Source organism: Sceloporus occidentalis, unplaced genomic scaffold (genome assembly GCF_023333645.1).
Source record: "Sceloporus occidentalis isolate IW3139 unplaced genomic scaffold, rSceOcc1.0.p SCAF_20, whole genome shotgun sequence".
In the NCBI taxonomy this organism is placed as follows: domain Eukaryota; kingdom Metazoa; phylum Chordata; class Lepidosauria; order Squamata; family Phrynosomatidae; genus Sceloporus; species Sceloporus occidentalis.
Window position 1 is genome coordinate 8027873 of NW_028317000.1, and position 15910 is coordinate 8043782.

General features: G+C 46.7%; 2 protein-coding genes across 2 annotated transcripts in view; one reads left to right on the forward strand and one right to left on the reverse strand.

Annotated features, from left to right (window-relative positions):
* The window catches only part of NUP210L (nucleoporin 210 like), a 53869-nt gene extending 45997 nt beyond the window's left edge, over positions 1 to 7872 (forward strand). Inside the window, exons 35-40 of the mRNA XM_089483288.1 lie at positions 2125 to 2274; positions 3082 to 3332; positions 6065 to 6266; positions 7027 to 7131; positions 7339 to 7413; positions 7680 to 7872. Of these exons, the coding sequence (XP_089339414.1) occupies positions 2125 to 2274; positions 3082 to 3332; positions 6065 to 6266; positions 7027 to 7131; positions 7339 to 7413; positions 7680 to 7765 (869 nt within the window). The 3' untranslated portion in view covers positions 7766 to 7872. The remainder of the gene's footprint in view (positions 1 to 2124; positions 2275 to 3081; positions 3333 to 6064; positions 6267 to 7026; positions 7132 to 7338; positions 7414 to 7679) is intronic.
* A 283-nt stretch (positions 7873 to 8155) lies between these two features.
* Positions 8156 to 12696, reverse strand: RPS27 (ribosomal protein S27). Its single transcript, XM_089483020.1, has 4 exons — positions 12608 to 12696; positions 10702 to 10810; positions 9514 to 9624; positions 8156 to 8408 (listed from the first exon to the last, which is right to left on the reverse strand). Exons 1-4 carry the CDS (start codon positions 12611 to 12613, stop codon positions 8380 to 8382), a joined length of 255 nt encoding a protein of 84 aa, XP_089339146.1. The 5' UTR covers positions 12614 to 12696; the 3' UTR covers positions 8156 to 8379.
* Between the last annotated feature and the right edge of the window lie 3214 nt (positions 12697 to 15910).

The window sequence follows — 15910 nt, forward strand, 5'->3', positions numbered from 1 at the left end:
AACAGAGGTACTTACAGTAGGGACCCCCAAAACAGGTATAGGGTTGCAACATCCAGTCCTAGATGGGGTCACGCTCCCCACAAAGGAGTGTGTTAGCAGTCTGGGGGTGCTCCTAGATCTGTCGCTTCACATGACAAACCAAGTGAATGTGACGATCAGGAGCGCCTGTTATCAGCTTTGGCTGATAACGCCAGCTGCGCCCTTTCCTGGAAGTAAAGGACCTAGAAACTGTTGTACATTCACTGGTAACTTCACGACTTGATTTCTGTAATGGCCTCTACATGGGGCTACCCTTGTGCCTAGTCCGGAAACTTCAACTAGTGCAAAATATGGCAGCCAGGCTGGTCGCCGATAAAACTAGGAGTGACCGAATAACATCCGTTCTAAAATCTCTTCACTGGCTGCCTATTAGTTTCCGGGCACAGTACAAGGTGTTGGTTATAACCTTTAAAGCCCTACATGGCTTGGGCCCAACCTATTTGAGGGATCGCCTGCTCCCATATAATCCGCCCCGCACCCTCAGGTCCTCTGGGAGGAATCTATTGCAACCTTTAAAGACCAGACTAACTGCTACCTCCCAGAGGGCCTTCTCTGCAATTGCTCCCAAACTGTGAAACGGCCGGACAGACGAGATCCGTTAAATTGCCAGCTTAGACAGCTTTAAAAAAGCTGTCAAGACAGATCTCTTCTGGCAGGCCTTTCCTGAATAAATGTGCCCAGCCACAGAATGACTGCCCCCCACATCATGTATTAGCCCACCGCTCTGTCCTCGTACTTTTTATTGTGTTTTTAATAGCTACTTTAATTGTAACATGTTTAATGCTGTTTTAATGGGGGGGGATTTGGGACATAATGTTGTGAATGTGGATATTTTAATGTGTTGTGAGCTGCTTTGATTGTCTCGTCACCGAAAAGCGGGATAAAAATAAAAGTTTTATTATTCTTTATTTATTACTTTCCCCATTCACGGGGGTCCTGTGCCCCTAACCCAGCCAATGTGGAGGAGACGAGTGTATTTATACCCCATTTTTCAGAAATGCTCTCAGAGCAGCTTACAAATTATTAATTTGACAGTTAACTGGACGTTCCCTCATGCTTACAATCTAAAAAGACATGACACAAAAGGAGAAGGGAATGGCAGTGGGGAAGGGGATCAAGTCCAGCAGATACTGCGAGTTCTTCTCTCCCTCCAAGGCCAGGGCAATGGCAGTTGAAATGGAGGGAGGACCATTCATGGTGGAGCTGTGCCTGCCTCTTCTCTCCCTCTGAGTCAGCTAGTATCCTTCTTCAGAGGTACAAGGAGGGCATTTGGCATCTACATATCTCCAAAGGCAAACACAAAATATTTGAAAAGCTGTTTTTATCCCCTTAATATCTGTTAAGTGTTTTCAGGCTGTCTATGAGTTATGGCGACCCTCTCTCTTGGGGTTTTCATAGCCAGATTTCTTCAGAGGATATTTGCCATTGCCTTATTTTTAGGCTGAGAGAGAAGGACTTGCGCCAGGTCACTTGGTAGGTTTCCATGGCTCAGCAGGGATTTAAACCCTGCTTTCCAGGAGTCCTAGTCCAACACTCAAGCCTTACACCACACCGGCTTTCTTCTTTCCTTCTAATATAATATTTAAATTCATACTATTTGTGGTTGGAGCCAAATGCTGAAAGTTCTTAGTTTACCAATGGTATGCAGCATTTAACTGCAACCATATAAAAATACAAGCTCACAGAAACACCAGCCTTTTCTTGCCTCTCTTATGCTCATTCCCTTTCAAGTAAAAATGTTCTTTGGTGCCAGTAGTTTTCTATTTCTTGTTTCCTCTCTGTGAAAAGGAAATTCCTCTTGCTGATGTTAGTAGATGCACCCCACCAAGGTGAAAACAGAAGCAGCTAGCTATAGTATTACACTGGGAGAACTATCCCGTTCCCAGGTTCCAGAGTTTACCCTCTTCCCACTAACTTCATCGCACCTGCCTGACTTAATAATGCAAGGATCCAGTTATTGTTTCTTGAAGAGACAATGCAAACAGGGCTCAATAACTATCTATAGGAAATCTGTTCACTGGTTCAGATTGCATGCATTGCCACCCGTTTCTGATGTCTCCCTTCCCACCCCATCCCTCCTTGCAGGCCTTTGCAGTTCGGCACAGCTTCATGCCATCACAGATGTACTGTCCCCAGAATCTCATCTGGTCTGCCAAGTGAAGTTCAGCGAAACCATCCCAGACATTCCAGCACACAAGATCTTTCACGTTCAGTCTGCATTCTACACTGATAAAGGTGGGCCTCACTCTTATCGGTATGGAGAGGGATGGTAATGGGAATAGTGTCCTCAGGTGATGATACCAGGGGACTGTTTACACTTGGGGAAAGCACAAATGGTTCCCCCATCTGTCCTGCATTTGTCTTATCCCAGCAGTTGTTTACACTACTATTGCTGTGGTCCGCCATCAGCTCCTACAGCCTCTGTCTTTCCCACAGCTCCCAGGCTGCCATTTACTTTCTTTGACCTGCATGGTTCAAATAAAGTTTTGTCCTGCTTGTGAGGTGCCCAGTTCCTATTGTGACCTCAAAGCAAGGTGGCAGGAGTGGCACTGAGGAGAGAAAAACCCAGTTCCCTGCCCAGAATGATGCTTTCCACTCCTCAGTGCCACTTTGGGGTCCCTCAGTATCCACATATAGCCCACGGGACACACATTGCCCTACCTGTTCTAGAAGGCAAGAGGTTCATAGAATCATAGAGTTGGAAGAGACCGCAAGGGCCATCCAGATCAACCCCATTCTGCCATGCAGGAACTCTCAATCAAAGCATCCTCGACTAATGGCCATCCAGCCTCTGTTTAAAGATCTCCAGGGAAGGAGACTCTACCACACTCCAATGGAGTGTGTTCCACTGTCGAACAGCCCTTACTGTCAGGACGTTCCTCCTAATGTTGAGCTGGAATCTCTTTTCCTGGAGCTTGCATCCATTGCTCTGGGTCCTATTCTCTAGAGAAGCAGAAAACAGGTTCTCCATCTTTGATTTATGCCTCCCCTGATTATACCCCCAAAGTAGTCTTTGTCTGGTTTTCTTTCTTTCCAACCAAGGTCTCTATGCCTGCATAGTCAAGGTGAAAGCCCAGACTGAAGATGACCTGCTGGCTCTGAGCACTGCTGAAGGCTCAGTGTATGTGACTGTCTCTCTCCTAAGCAAGCAGGGCCAAGACCGAACCCAGACAGTCTTGGTTCCCTTCTTGCCCGCCTTTTACATCAACCAGTCCGAAGTAGTCTTCAGCAGCAACCAGCTGAGCAACGAAATTGTGGTGATGGGATCAAGGGAAGTGATTGAAAATATACAAGTAAGTAAAGGCTGAAAGTTTATATATTCATGGGGAAAGTATAGATTGTTCTTTAATTTGCAGAAACTATAACCTCTAGAGCAAGGATATCTGCTTGGATATCATAAGAAATATTACAGGCAGAGGACCAGGAGTTGGCAAGTTTGGTCCTTTCATAGATTGTACCATGGCTGAAAATACAGGTGTTATTTTCTTTTCCATATAGGAAGTGACCGGAAGCTTACCTCCAATGTTGAAAAAGAAATGAACAGAAAAGTCCTATCCCTTTGTTAGGGAGCTCTTGGAGAAGCCAAGGAGCTATGATTCTCCTTTCCCAAACAAAAGCTGTTCTTCAGGATAGAAAGGTCCAGGGACCACTTGTGGCCTGTTCCCCCTTTGTCTCAGGCAACATTATAGGGCTGACAGACCTATCCTTTGGATGCAAAAATATTTCATAGTACTACATCAAGTTTGTGCTGTCTTCTGGTTCATAAGACTTTTATGATCTAATTATTCATTAAGCTTTTCATTTTTCATTCTGCATTGAATATGTTTACAGTGATAGGTTTTGTTCTTACCTTTTTGTTTTCTTGAGGTTGAAAACGTTCTCGGGATGGCAGTTTGAGTCATCCATGACTTTTTTTGTGGGTTTTTTGGGCTGTGGCCATCTTCTAGAAGAGTTTATTCCTGACGTTTCACCAGAAACTATGGTTGGCATCTCCTCTGAAGATGCCAGCCACAGATGCTGGCGAAACGTCAGGAATAAACTCTTCTAGAACACGGCCACATAGCCCGAAAAACCCACCAAAAACTATGGATGCCGGCCATGAAAGCCTTTAACTTATCCATGACTGTTGGGTTTACCTTGGAGAAGACTGACCTGATGCTGGATAATTCAACCTGCCATCCCAGAATGAACCTTCTCGGTAAGTATAACTTCTCAATCCCTGCTTTTCTCACTGTCCAGGACAAAACCTGCTCAGATCAAGTCAAGGACATTTGAGCCGGGTGGAACCTTGTTCATCTCTAGCATGCAGTCCCTATTATATTCAGTTTAAAAGCTCAGACAGCAGGTGCTTTGAGTCTTTGAGTATGTTGGGGAGCATGTCAGACTGGATTCCAGGCACCGCTGAAAGACATATTGAAGAGATCATCATCTGCTGCCCCAGCTTTAAAACTGAAGATAACATGGATTTGATCATATCACCCAACTGTCCCAATTTAGCAGTGGCATACCCAATTAATCCTCTGCTGTCCCATTTTGCAAGCTGCTTTTAAATTGTCCCAGCTTCTGCCTCCCCTTCCCGCTTTGTTCCTTTATCTTCTGTCTGCTGCTGCAAAATGAGTTTAAAATGCATATGGGGTTTGCACTTGGTCAACTCAACAGAAGGAAAAGAGAATTGCAGCACCTTGGTTTCTTCAGGAGGAGGGATCTTGTTCTGAGTTAGACAAAAGCAAATGGCTGCAGCCTTTCTTAGCTTGCATTTTCTTCCTCATTAATAACCTTTGCCATCTTGGCTACCCAACTCACTCTATGTTTGTGAGATGCTGGGAAGGTATATAGGAGACCTGCATCAGGAATCCCATATGGAGTAATGTGGGTTTGTTTGAACTTGGAGACTGTATTAGTCGATTTCCCTCACAGATCTGTGAAATGTTGAAGGATATGACAGTAAGGGATGATGGGAGCTGCAGTTCTATAGCATTGAAAGAGGCACACATTCCTCCTTCCCATTACCACCTCATGAAGATGCCTGCAATATCTCTAGAAGTTCAAATACAGTCGGCCTTCTACATTTCTGGATTCGATTACTGTACTTGCAGTTTTGATTCATATGTCCTCTCTAGGAATCTCTCGGTCTTCCAGCGCAACTCTGCCAGACGTTGACCATAGAGTTGTGCTGGAGAACCTACAAGTTTCTAGAGAAAAGACTTCTTTAGGCATTTGTAGGTCCTCCAACATGATTCTGTGATCAACCTCTGGCAGATGTTGACCATAGAGTTGCACTGGAGGACCTGGAGATTCCCAAAGAGCTGTTCTTTCAGGTGAAAAGCATAGTGATTTTTATTTTATTTGCATTTGTTCCCCACATTCAAAGAGGTACTTCACCCCTAACCCCAGCTAATGTGGAGGGACCACTGTACTTGTTTCCATCAACTAATAGGTTACCGACTGTGGATAACACTTTATCTACTGAAGTACAGCTACTGCATATGCTCCTGTATATGTCTAAGAAATTTTAGTCAAAACATTGACTAAAAACCTGGATCAACTTATTTATGGCTCAATGTAAGTACAGCACTATACTTTAACGCTTATAAAAAACACAACCATGCCCTGGTGGAAGGCGAGAGCTTAATCTCTTCTCGGAGCACCAAAAAAGACACATCAGCCCCTCTGCTCTCTCATCCGTTCAGCCTTTAGGGTGAGCACAAAGAGTTATGATGTCTGTGAACAATTTTTAAAGATCTTTCACATCTTAAAGATTTTTACATCCTTTGTTGCATGCTGCTAGGTTTGATCTTCAACATATCCACGGGTCAGATCAAAATCCATAATTTTGACCCCCAAACCTGCCCTCGACTTATACATGAGGTTGGCTAATAGTGGAGTATATACAGTAAGTCCACCGCAGGTGCCAGCTCTGAGATGCCACATCACTAGTTCTTGCCAGAGAAACGGAACTAGCCCTCCGGATAACGTCAACCCTTGCGACTGTTTGCTTTCTAACCCTTTGTTTTCCTCCTCCAAGGCTCAGCCCAGCTCCCCTGTGATAAGGATGGAGCCACCCCTGTATCTTCAAGACATGCCTGGACTTGCCTTCTCTCTTTACGTGGTGAACCTGAGCTCTCTCCACGAGATGGCGGCACCCGTCTTTGTCAACCTCTCCTGCATCTTAACAGGCCAGAGGGCGGCTGTGTTGGTGCGGGCTTGGCCAGAAAAGCATTTATTTGGTGAGCACAGCTACCCTCCGAAGCAAAACCCGGGTGGTGCGCGTTCTAACTGGATTCCCATAGGCAGCAGAACCCTGTGCGAGCATCCTAAGCCAGATTCGTATGGGAAAAGTCCCATTTTGGGCATATGAGTCTTATGTTTTATTTACGGTCACAGATAAAAGAAAACACCGTTTACAAAAGTTTTAAGTGTCACACTTAGTTAAAACAGTGTAGAATTAAATTAAAAATATAGGTTTATATATTGAGTATTGAACATATCGAATAATCACAGTTAAGAATGCCCTTCGGTGCCATCTCTGCTTCAGAGCTAATCATAGTTCTGATTTGAATTTGGGGAGTAAGTAAAATTTCATATTTCTGTTCTCATCTACTATTTTTGTATGATTTTAATAGTACTGTTGTTTTAGTGTCGTGACCCACTCTGAGTCTGTTTTGGGAAAAGGGTGGGATATAAATAATATAAATAAATGTAACAACAACAACACCCAGAATCCCCAGCAAACATATCCTGACTGGGCAATTATGAAAATTGTAGATCAGTCAACTGTGTATTATGTTCCTTTGCTTCTGACTTATGGCAGCCTTGGAAAGATGTGTTCAGAGTAGGTTTGCCCATAGCTTTCTATGAGGCCGAGAGCGTGTCTTGCCACTGTACAATGTATTGAGCTCTAAAGGAGCCAGTTTTGTCAGTGGCTTGCAAGAAACTACACTGCGACCCATCCAACGTAATCCAACTTTTTGTTTTGGCATTACCTAGACCAATGTGCAGAAGCAGGCCTTGTCAAGCAGCTTGTGGGTTCCTACCAGGTCCTCTTTTTCACCATCTTTGCTGTCCTGGCATCCACAATGGCCATTTTTCTCGGTAAGGTATTTGTGAAGGGGGGCAGGATTTGTTTTTGCCATTTCAGAAAAGCAGTCAACACGGTTACATTGGGTGGAGGGCTTGCCTGTTCAATAAAGCAAAGTTGTAAACTGATAGCCTACCCACCCACTCCAGCAAAATGTTAAAAACAAGAGCCTTTATGGGTTCTGACTGGAGCTAACCTTAATGCTGTGGTTGTCCTTGCAGCCTACAATGCCTTCTTGGCCAGAGTGTACACAGTCCCTGTTGTCTACGTTCCCACAGCAAACACAGTGCAGCCAGGTGAGTTAAGAGAGTTTTCCAAGGGATGGCATGTACCCCATGTAGTGAGATGTTGCTTTGAGTTAAAGTGGAGGGGAAATGTTGGAGGAATGCTGGGAACCCACAGCACCTGCCAACCCTCTGCAGTATTTATTGCTCTCCAGGTCCTCCCTAATGTAGGCCATGCCTGCGTACAAGGCCACCCTGGACTTCTTAGCTTTTAGATTCATGTTTATCTGCATTTTTCAAACTGCCCTTTCCTTTCTCCCACCCCTCATTTCCTTCAGGCTATATGTCGCCTCCTCCAAGTGCTCAGCATTATTCCGGTGTAAGAAACAGGACCCAGGCATGGCTTTGGAGTGTACGAAGATAACTAGCACCCAAGAAAGCGCCTCTCGGAGCAATGGGGAAAGAGTAAACTGTTGACACACGTGACAGGTGTCCTATTTAATTGGGAAGGACGGGTTAGGGACATCTGAAAGCTTGGCACATCACATCTAAAGGTTTCTTGCAGCTGATTTGGGCTGAGGGCTGAAGTCCTCTTGCAGGCAGTCTTGCACAGAGGCTGTTTTGTGGCACACACTATAGTGGGCCAAAGACTTCTACATAGACCTGGCTTCAAAAGAGGAAAGTCATTAAGCTATAGCATCTGAGGGTAGCTCCTCATTTTAACCATAGCCATCGCAGGCATCCACACAGCATCCACGGCCTATCTGAAACACACAAGCAACTCTCAGACTCAAAACATTGGTGAGAAGCCAAGTTGTCTTTATATCCAAAATTTATTGAGTCAAATGGGTGAGGCTACAAGGACAGTAATAGCCACAGTTTAATCCTATCTCATAGGAGAAGCTGAAGACCTCAAGAGTCACACAGCTGCAGCTTGCTTTCAGACGCTGGAAATCATCCACGGTCTTGAGATCTTCAACAACTACGCCGACAACTGTGCTTGTAGCCCCACCCGTCCTGGGGAACCATCTGCTTCATTTAATGCTGCTTTCGCCTGAAGGAACATCCTGAAAAGAGAAAAACAGTGAAATAGTGCAAGGAAAAGTGGTAGAATTCAAAGACATAGCATAGTCTGGAAAATCAGTATGCAAAGGGATCTTTCCAGCATCTTTGAGACTAAATGAAAGAAAGAAGTTGATAGCATGAACTTTTGTAGACTTGTGCCTACTTCTTTAGATGCGTTTGGTGGAAAGCCCAGGGACAGACCTATATAGCGAGCTGTGTGCGGATGTTCATAGGAATGAAAAACTTTGAGGGTATGGAAATGAGGTAACAAGTGAGGAACTGGCCAAAAAAAGCTCCCATGAGGCCCATGGTTTTGTGGCATAATGGACACAACTTGTCACCCCATCTCCACACCCATCGAGTTTTGCATTGCTATACATTCCCACACACAGACCGCTATACAAGTCTATCCTTGGGCTTTTCCACTCCAACAGATGCATCTGAGGAAGTAGGCATGAACACACATGCTACCATACTACTCTCAGTCTCAAAGGTGCTGCAAGATCCCCTACAAAAAACAAAAAGTACTTTCCCATAGCCAATTTATTAAAATACAGCAACCATACCATCTCAAGCCTCTGGGTAAGAGAAATTTAAAGTTCTCCTTGGCTTATTTGAAAGAGCAATGGCAATGCCCAATAAAATCAAAAGGAGTCACCGCTGCCACCAGACTCACCCAATAAGAATACCCCAAAACTCTCAGCCATTGCTACACACAATGCAAACATCAAACTTTACTTGGTCAGGAAGGCCTCTCAATATCTTATGTGTAAAGTCTCACATAAAATAGTTGTTTCTGGGTTTTTGAATCTGTGGCTGGCATCTTCAGAGAATGGCCTTCAACTTCACACCTCACATAAAAGCTTGTGAAGCTAAAGGAAACAAATGTACTACCAACAAGCAGATAAAAGCAACAACTTAGTTCCCAACTACAGACCCCACCCACTTTAAGGTGTTTTATAGGCTGATTCTACAGAAGGAAGAAAAAGAGAAGAGACTTGCATAACACAATAGGAACCAGGTGCTGATTCCTCACTGCTTAAATCCTGTGGAAGAGAAGAGGCGGAAGTAAAAATAGACAAGAGCAGGGGTTTCAATGGCACTTACCTTCTGTCAACCGTGCCTTTCCACCAGTGGGCTGGCATAGCACAGTTGAGCAGCCAACACACAAAACCACTGTCTGAGCATGGCTGAACACAGTTGTGATTTTGTAGCAACCTGGGAAGCAGAAAACGATCAAATCAGGCATATTTTATAGTTTAAAACAGACAGAATGTTGCTTTCTCCTCCCCAAATCTGGCAATTTTCAGGCATGTTTAGATGGTGGGCAAAGGGCTGGGGCATCACTGCTATATGCATGGCACTCCTCTCCTCCTTTCAAAGAGTTCTGCTCCAAGAGCTTCATGTGGACTAGATACCCAGCTGGCACCTAACATCTATGAGAGGAGTGGTTTAACTTTTTAACCCCAACTTTCTAAAGTTGCACTGTACTTTATTGTAAACTAAAGTTTGAAGTCACTAATGTTTAACTTTAATGTCATTCAAGTGGTAGCAGTTAAAACATCAAAAAGGTAGTTCCTTGACAGGAGTCAAGAACAGCTCGCAGATGGAATAAATCAGGGCTTATGTTTGCCCTCCAAAAATGGAAAAGAGACAGGGCCTAATAAGAAGCTTAGGGAGAGGGCACTATTAAAGACTGTGTGTATCTGAATGAAAGCAACCCATTTTCCAGGTAATTCCAGTCATAACCCATCTGCTACCTTGTTTTCTGCTGCTCCAGACTAGGATCTGGAGCAATGGATGCAAGCTACAGGAAAAGATTCCAGCTCAACATTAGGAGGAACTTCCTGAGAGTAAGGGCTGTTCGACAGTGGAACACACTCCTTCCTTGGAGGTCTTTAAGCAGAGGCTGGATGGCTATCTGTCAGGGATGCTTTGATTGAGATTTCCTGCATGGCAGAATGGGGTTGGACTGGATCAGGGCCCTTGTGGTCTCTTCCAACTCTACGATTCTATCTGCCCAAGATGAAAAGGCTGGCTCTCCTTAGATAAGCTCCCAATATCAGCTTACATGGCTGAGCAGAAGGTTAAGTGCCAAAGCCACCACCGCCCTCCAACCAGGCCTTCTTCAAAGCAAAGTTCACCGATCGATGCAGAATAACAGACCTGAGACTGACTCAGACGTTATGCAATCTAACCCCTTATCACAATTAAATGCGGACACAGCCCAACCAGGGTTTAAAATGAGACCATCTCGTTTTCCCAGCACAACAGCCAACCAAAACCCGTCTCTACCTGGACACTTCACGTCCATGAAGTAAGAGTTGGGACTCTGGACCAGGCGCTTCTTCTTATGCTTCCGCTTCTCCTCCTCAGGGGAGGGATGCAAGAGGTCCTTTGCGAGCTGCAGAGAGGGAAGGAAAAGGGATGCATCAACCAGAGAACAGCGAATGTGCACCACAACCCACAACTTATCCTCAAGTGTATTGCCAGCACATATCAGCTAGAAAGTGTGACCCTTTTTGAGAAAGGGAGCTCTGAGCTAAAAGGATCATTCCTTCAATTGTATCCCAAAACCCCTACCTTTCCTATTAAGCCTTATGTGTGCCTTAGTGGTTTGTGTGTCGGACTACTCTGGAGACCAGGGTTCGACAGCCATGGAAACCCACTGAGGAACCTTAGGCAAGTCACACCCTCTCAGCCTCAGGGGAAGGCAATGGCAAACCCTGAAGGCATGCAACCACAACCACCACCTCAGTCTTTGTAACACACAAAGTAAATTTGTTTCCCTCCTACTTTTCACTCCCAACAAAGTTGCACCACAAGATCCACCAAAGCAAGTCTCCTTTGCTAACAGAGCTATAACCCACCATAAGCTGATGCGAGTTACTTTCTTGGAACCATCTTACAAGGCCCTGTATCCACACTGACTGGGGATTCTGGGAGGTGTAGTCCCCCCAAAGTGATTACTTAACCTAAGCAAATTAACGCTAACGAAGCCTAGCCTCAGTAAATAAAGCAGTGGTTCCCAAACTGTGTTCTCTAAAGGGCTCTGGACTTCAGTTCACAGAATCCCCAGCTACTGGCCAAAAGGGCTGAGGCTTCTGGGAATTGGAGTCCAAAACCTCTTAAAGGGCATGGCTTGGGGACCTCTGAACTAAAGAGTTGTATCTAGAAGGCTGCCGCTCCAACTTATCACTATAAGCAAAGTGCTGCCAACTTCATTCTTTCAGCTAATAATAATAATAATAATAGAATGTAAAGCTATGGAGATCTTTTAGTGCCTTTGAGACCAAGCGCATCTGAGGAAGTAGATTTTAGCCTGGGAAAGCCCCAGCTGCCAACTTCTTTCAATTAACAATAATATTGATAGTAACAATAATGGAGGCTATAGAGATCTTTTAGCACCTTTGAGACCCAATGCACCTGGGGAAGTAGGCTTTAGCCTAGGAAAGAGGCTGCTGCCGACTTCTTCCAATAACAACAGTAATAACAATAATAATATCATAGACTCATAGAGTTGGAAGAGAGCCCCAAGAAGGGCCACCCAGACCAAGCCCTTTATTCTGCCATGCAGGGACTCTCAATCAAAGCATCCTCACTGACAGAGGGCCATCCAGCCTCTGATTAAAGACCTCCAAGGAAGGAGAATTTAAAGATATATATATATCTTTTAACGCCTTTGAGACCAAGCGAATCTGAGGAAGTAGGCTTTAGATTAGGAAAGCCCCAGCTAACACTAATATTGATACTAGGCTTTAAAGCCATAGAGGTCTTTAGGCACCCTTGAGCCCCGAAGCATCTGAGGAAGCAGACTGAGACCCACAAAGGCTCCTGCTGCCACTCCTTCCTTCCTAATTCTCAACGGTGCTGCAAGATCTCTCTCCTCCATCATCATCATCATCATCATCATGGCTGTTATGATAACATGCAAATGGATCGGAGGAAGGGGACTGAAGCCTCGGGGAGCTGGGCCCCCTCCTTCCCCGCCTCCTTCCTGGCCCCACGCTGTCCGCCATTTTGAGTCTGGCGTAGTGGCCATCCATGGCGGAAGGAAGGAAGGAGGGAGGGACGGAGGGAGGGGGCTCCCCAGGCAGAGAGGCCGAGGCCCGGCTCCCTTCCTGCCGCCGAGGAGGCCGGAGCCCCCGAGGGAAAGAGAGGAAGGCCTCCTCTGCTGGAGTCTGGGCCGGAGAGGACTCACAGGCATGTCCGCGTGGAGGCAGCGACGGCCGAAAAGGAGCCACGCCGGAAGGAGAGGGCGCTATATCCGCTCCTGCGGGGTTTCCCGGGAGGGCGGAAGTCGGGGGAAGGGGCGGGGCCTCGCACAGAGAGACACGCCCACTCCTCCGAGGTTATTAGCCAGCGTCGGGGCGCCATCTTGAGGAGGACGCCGCCGCGATGGAGGGCATGGCCGCCATCTTGGGGAGGTCGCCTCTGCCGACAGTCTTGCGCCGCGGCCATTTTGGGAAGGGCAACTTGTGGGCCGCCATTTTGATAGGGTTTATCAAAACAAAACCGAAAAGGACCACCGAGTCTCTTCTCTCTCTCTCTCGTCCCCGAGACGCTCAATACGTTTCCAGTACTACATTTAATATTACACATAGGGCAGGGTTTCGAGTCCCAGCTCCGGCATGGAAAGCGGACAGAGTCACACTCTCTCAGCCTCAGGGCACGGCCATGGCAAGCCCCCCCTCAATAGACTTCACGAAAACACACAAGAGAGGGTCCACAGGGAGTCAGAAACGACTGGAGGGCACACAAGCACAGGTTCTACCACGAAACGGGAGAGAATCCGTGTCATGCCCCCCATGCACACTTTATCTTTACAACAACCCCGCGAGGAAGGCAGGGATTGGTCCAAGGTCAGCCTCTGAGGTTCATGGCTGAGCTGATACTGGGAGATGAGGTGGGAAACGGACCTGTATCCAGTATCCAGCTGGTGGGGATACTGGGACTTGAGGTGGGGATACTGGGACTTGAGGTGGAGATACTAGGACTTGAAGTGGGAATACTGGGGCTTGAGGTGGGGATACTGGGACATGAGGTGCAGAAAGTGGGACGAGATTGGGATACTGGAACCTGAGACCAATACCCTGCTGGCAGGGATACTGGGACTTGAGGTGGGGAAACTGGGAGTTGAGATGAGGACACTGGGGCCTGAATCCAGTATCCAGGTGGTAGGGATACTGGGACTTGAGGTGGGGATACTGGGGCCTGAATCCAGTATCCAGGTGGTAGGGATACTAGGACTTGAGGTGGGGATACTGGGGCCTGAATCCAGTATCCAGGTGGTAGGGATACTGGGACTTGAGGTGGGGATACTGGGGCCTGAATCCAGTATCCAGGTGGTAGGGATACTGGGACTTGAGGTGGGGATACTGGGGCCTGAATCCAGTATCCAGGTGGTAGGGATACTGGGACTTGAGGTGGGGATACTGGGGCCTGAATCCAGTATCCAGGTGGTAGGGATACTGGGACTTGAGGTGGGGATACTGGGGCCTGAATCCAGTATCCAGGTGGTAGGGATACTGGGACTTGAGGTGGGGACACTGGGACCTGAATCCAGTATCCAGGTGGTAGGGATACTGGGACTTGAGGTGGGGATACTGGGGCCTGAATCCAGTATCCAGGTGGTAGAGATACTGAGACTTGAGGTGGGGATACTGGGGCCTGAATCCAGTATCCAGGTGGTAGGGATACTGGGACTTGAGGTGGGGATACTGGGGCCTGAATCCAGTATCCAGGTGGTAGGGATACTGAGACTTGAGGTGGGGATACTGGGGCCTGAATCCAGTATCCAGGTGGTAGGGATACTGAGACTTGAGGTGGGGATACTGGGGCCTGAATCCAGTATCCAGGTGGTAGGGATACTGAGACTTGAGGTGGGGATACTGGGGCCTGAATCCAGTATCCAGGTGGTAGGGATACTGAGACTTGAGGTGGGGATACTGGGGCCTGAATCCAGTATCCAGGTGGTAGGGATACTGGGACTTGAGGTGGGGATACTGGGGCCTGAATCCAGTATCCAGGTGGTAGAGATACTGAGACTTGAGGTGGGGATACTGGGGCCTGAATCCAGTATCCAGGTGGTAGGGATACTGGGACTTGAGGTGGGGATACTGGGGCCTGAATCCAGTATCCAGGTGGTAGGGATACTGGGACTTGAGGTGGGGATACTGGGGCCTGAATCCAGTATCCAGGTGGTAGGGATACTGGGACTTGAGGTGGGGATACTGGGGCCTGAATCCAGTATCCAGGTGGTAGGGATACTGGGACTTGAGGTGGGGACACTGGGACCTGAATCCAGTATCCAGGTGGTAGGGATACTGGGACTTGAGGTGGGGATACTGGGGCCTGAATCCAGTATCCAGGTGGTAGAGATACTGAGACTTGAGGTGGGGATACTGGGGCCTGAATCCAGTATCCAGGTGGTAGGGATACTGGGACTTGAGGTGGGGATACTGGGGCCTGAATCCAGTATCCAGGTGGTAGGGATACTGAGACTTGAGGTGGGGATACTGGGGCCTGAATCCAGTATCCAGGTGGTAGGGATACTGGGACTTGAGGTGGGGACACTGGGACCTGAATCCAGTATCCAGCTGGTGGGGACACTGGGACAGTTTAGGCCTCATGCCCTGTCAACCAAACCCAGGATGGAGTATTTACCAGAAAGCTGGATCATGACTAAAGAAATTTGGGTTCCTTTCCTCATCCATGAAACAGACTGAGGCAACTTATTTATTTATTTATAAATTTGATTTACATCCCATTTTTTGGGTTGGCATTGTTTCCCTAACATCTGTATCTGTGTAGCATAAATACATTCTTAAAGGTGACCATTCATGCATGGATCCAAGGTGTTCACTACAGTGACTGTATGAACTGACTATGGATGTTGATTGACTCCCAAAACTGCAGTTTGGTATCCAATTCTACAAAGTTTTCCAGACTTTGTTAAGAATAATATGAATACACTTGTACAAAAAGTACTTTAACTCTGATTTAGAAAAGAAAAATCCCCTTTTCTGAGCAGAGTGGCGAGACGCAAGGGTTTACTACTCTGTCCTAAAAGAAGCACTGACCCCTTCTGTTCTCTGCCACAGCGTCACATCTGACCCTTTTGAATGTCTGGGTGAGAAAATGGCGGCGGTGGCAGCTCTTTGGCGCGGTTTTCCCTCAAAGGCGTGCCAAGAGGAATTGGGTTTTGAAGGAATAAGCCATTTGTATATGTTTGTCAGCTTCCCTGGCTTAAAATCGGGCAAAGTTATTGCATTAAAGGCGATAATTGCTGCTAACGTAGGCTGAATATACACTGAAGACATAATGGAGTTTGATACTGCTTTAACTGCCATGGCTCAGTGCTATGGAATTCTGGGGATTGTCATTGGTCATGGCACCAGAGCTCACTGATAGAGGAGGCTAAATGTCTCATGAAACTACACTTCCCAGATTTCCACAACACTGAGCCACGATGGTTAAAGTGGTGTCTAACTGGATTATTTCT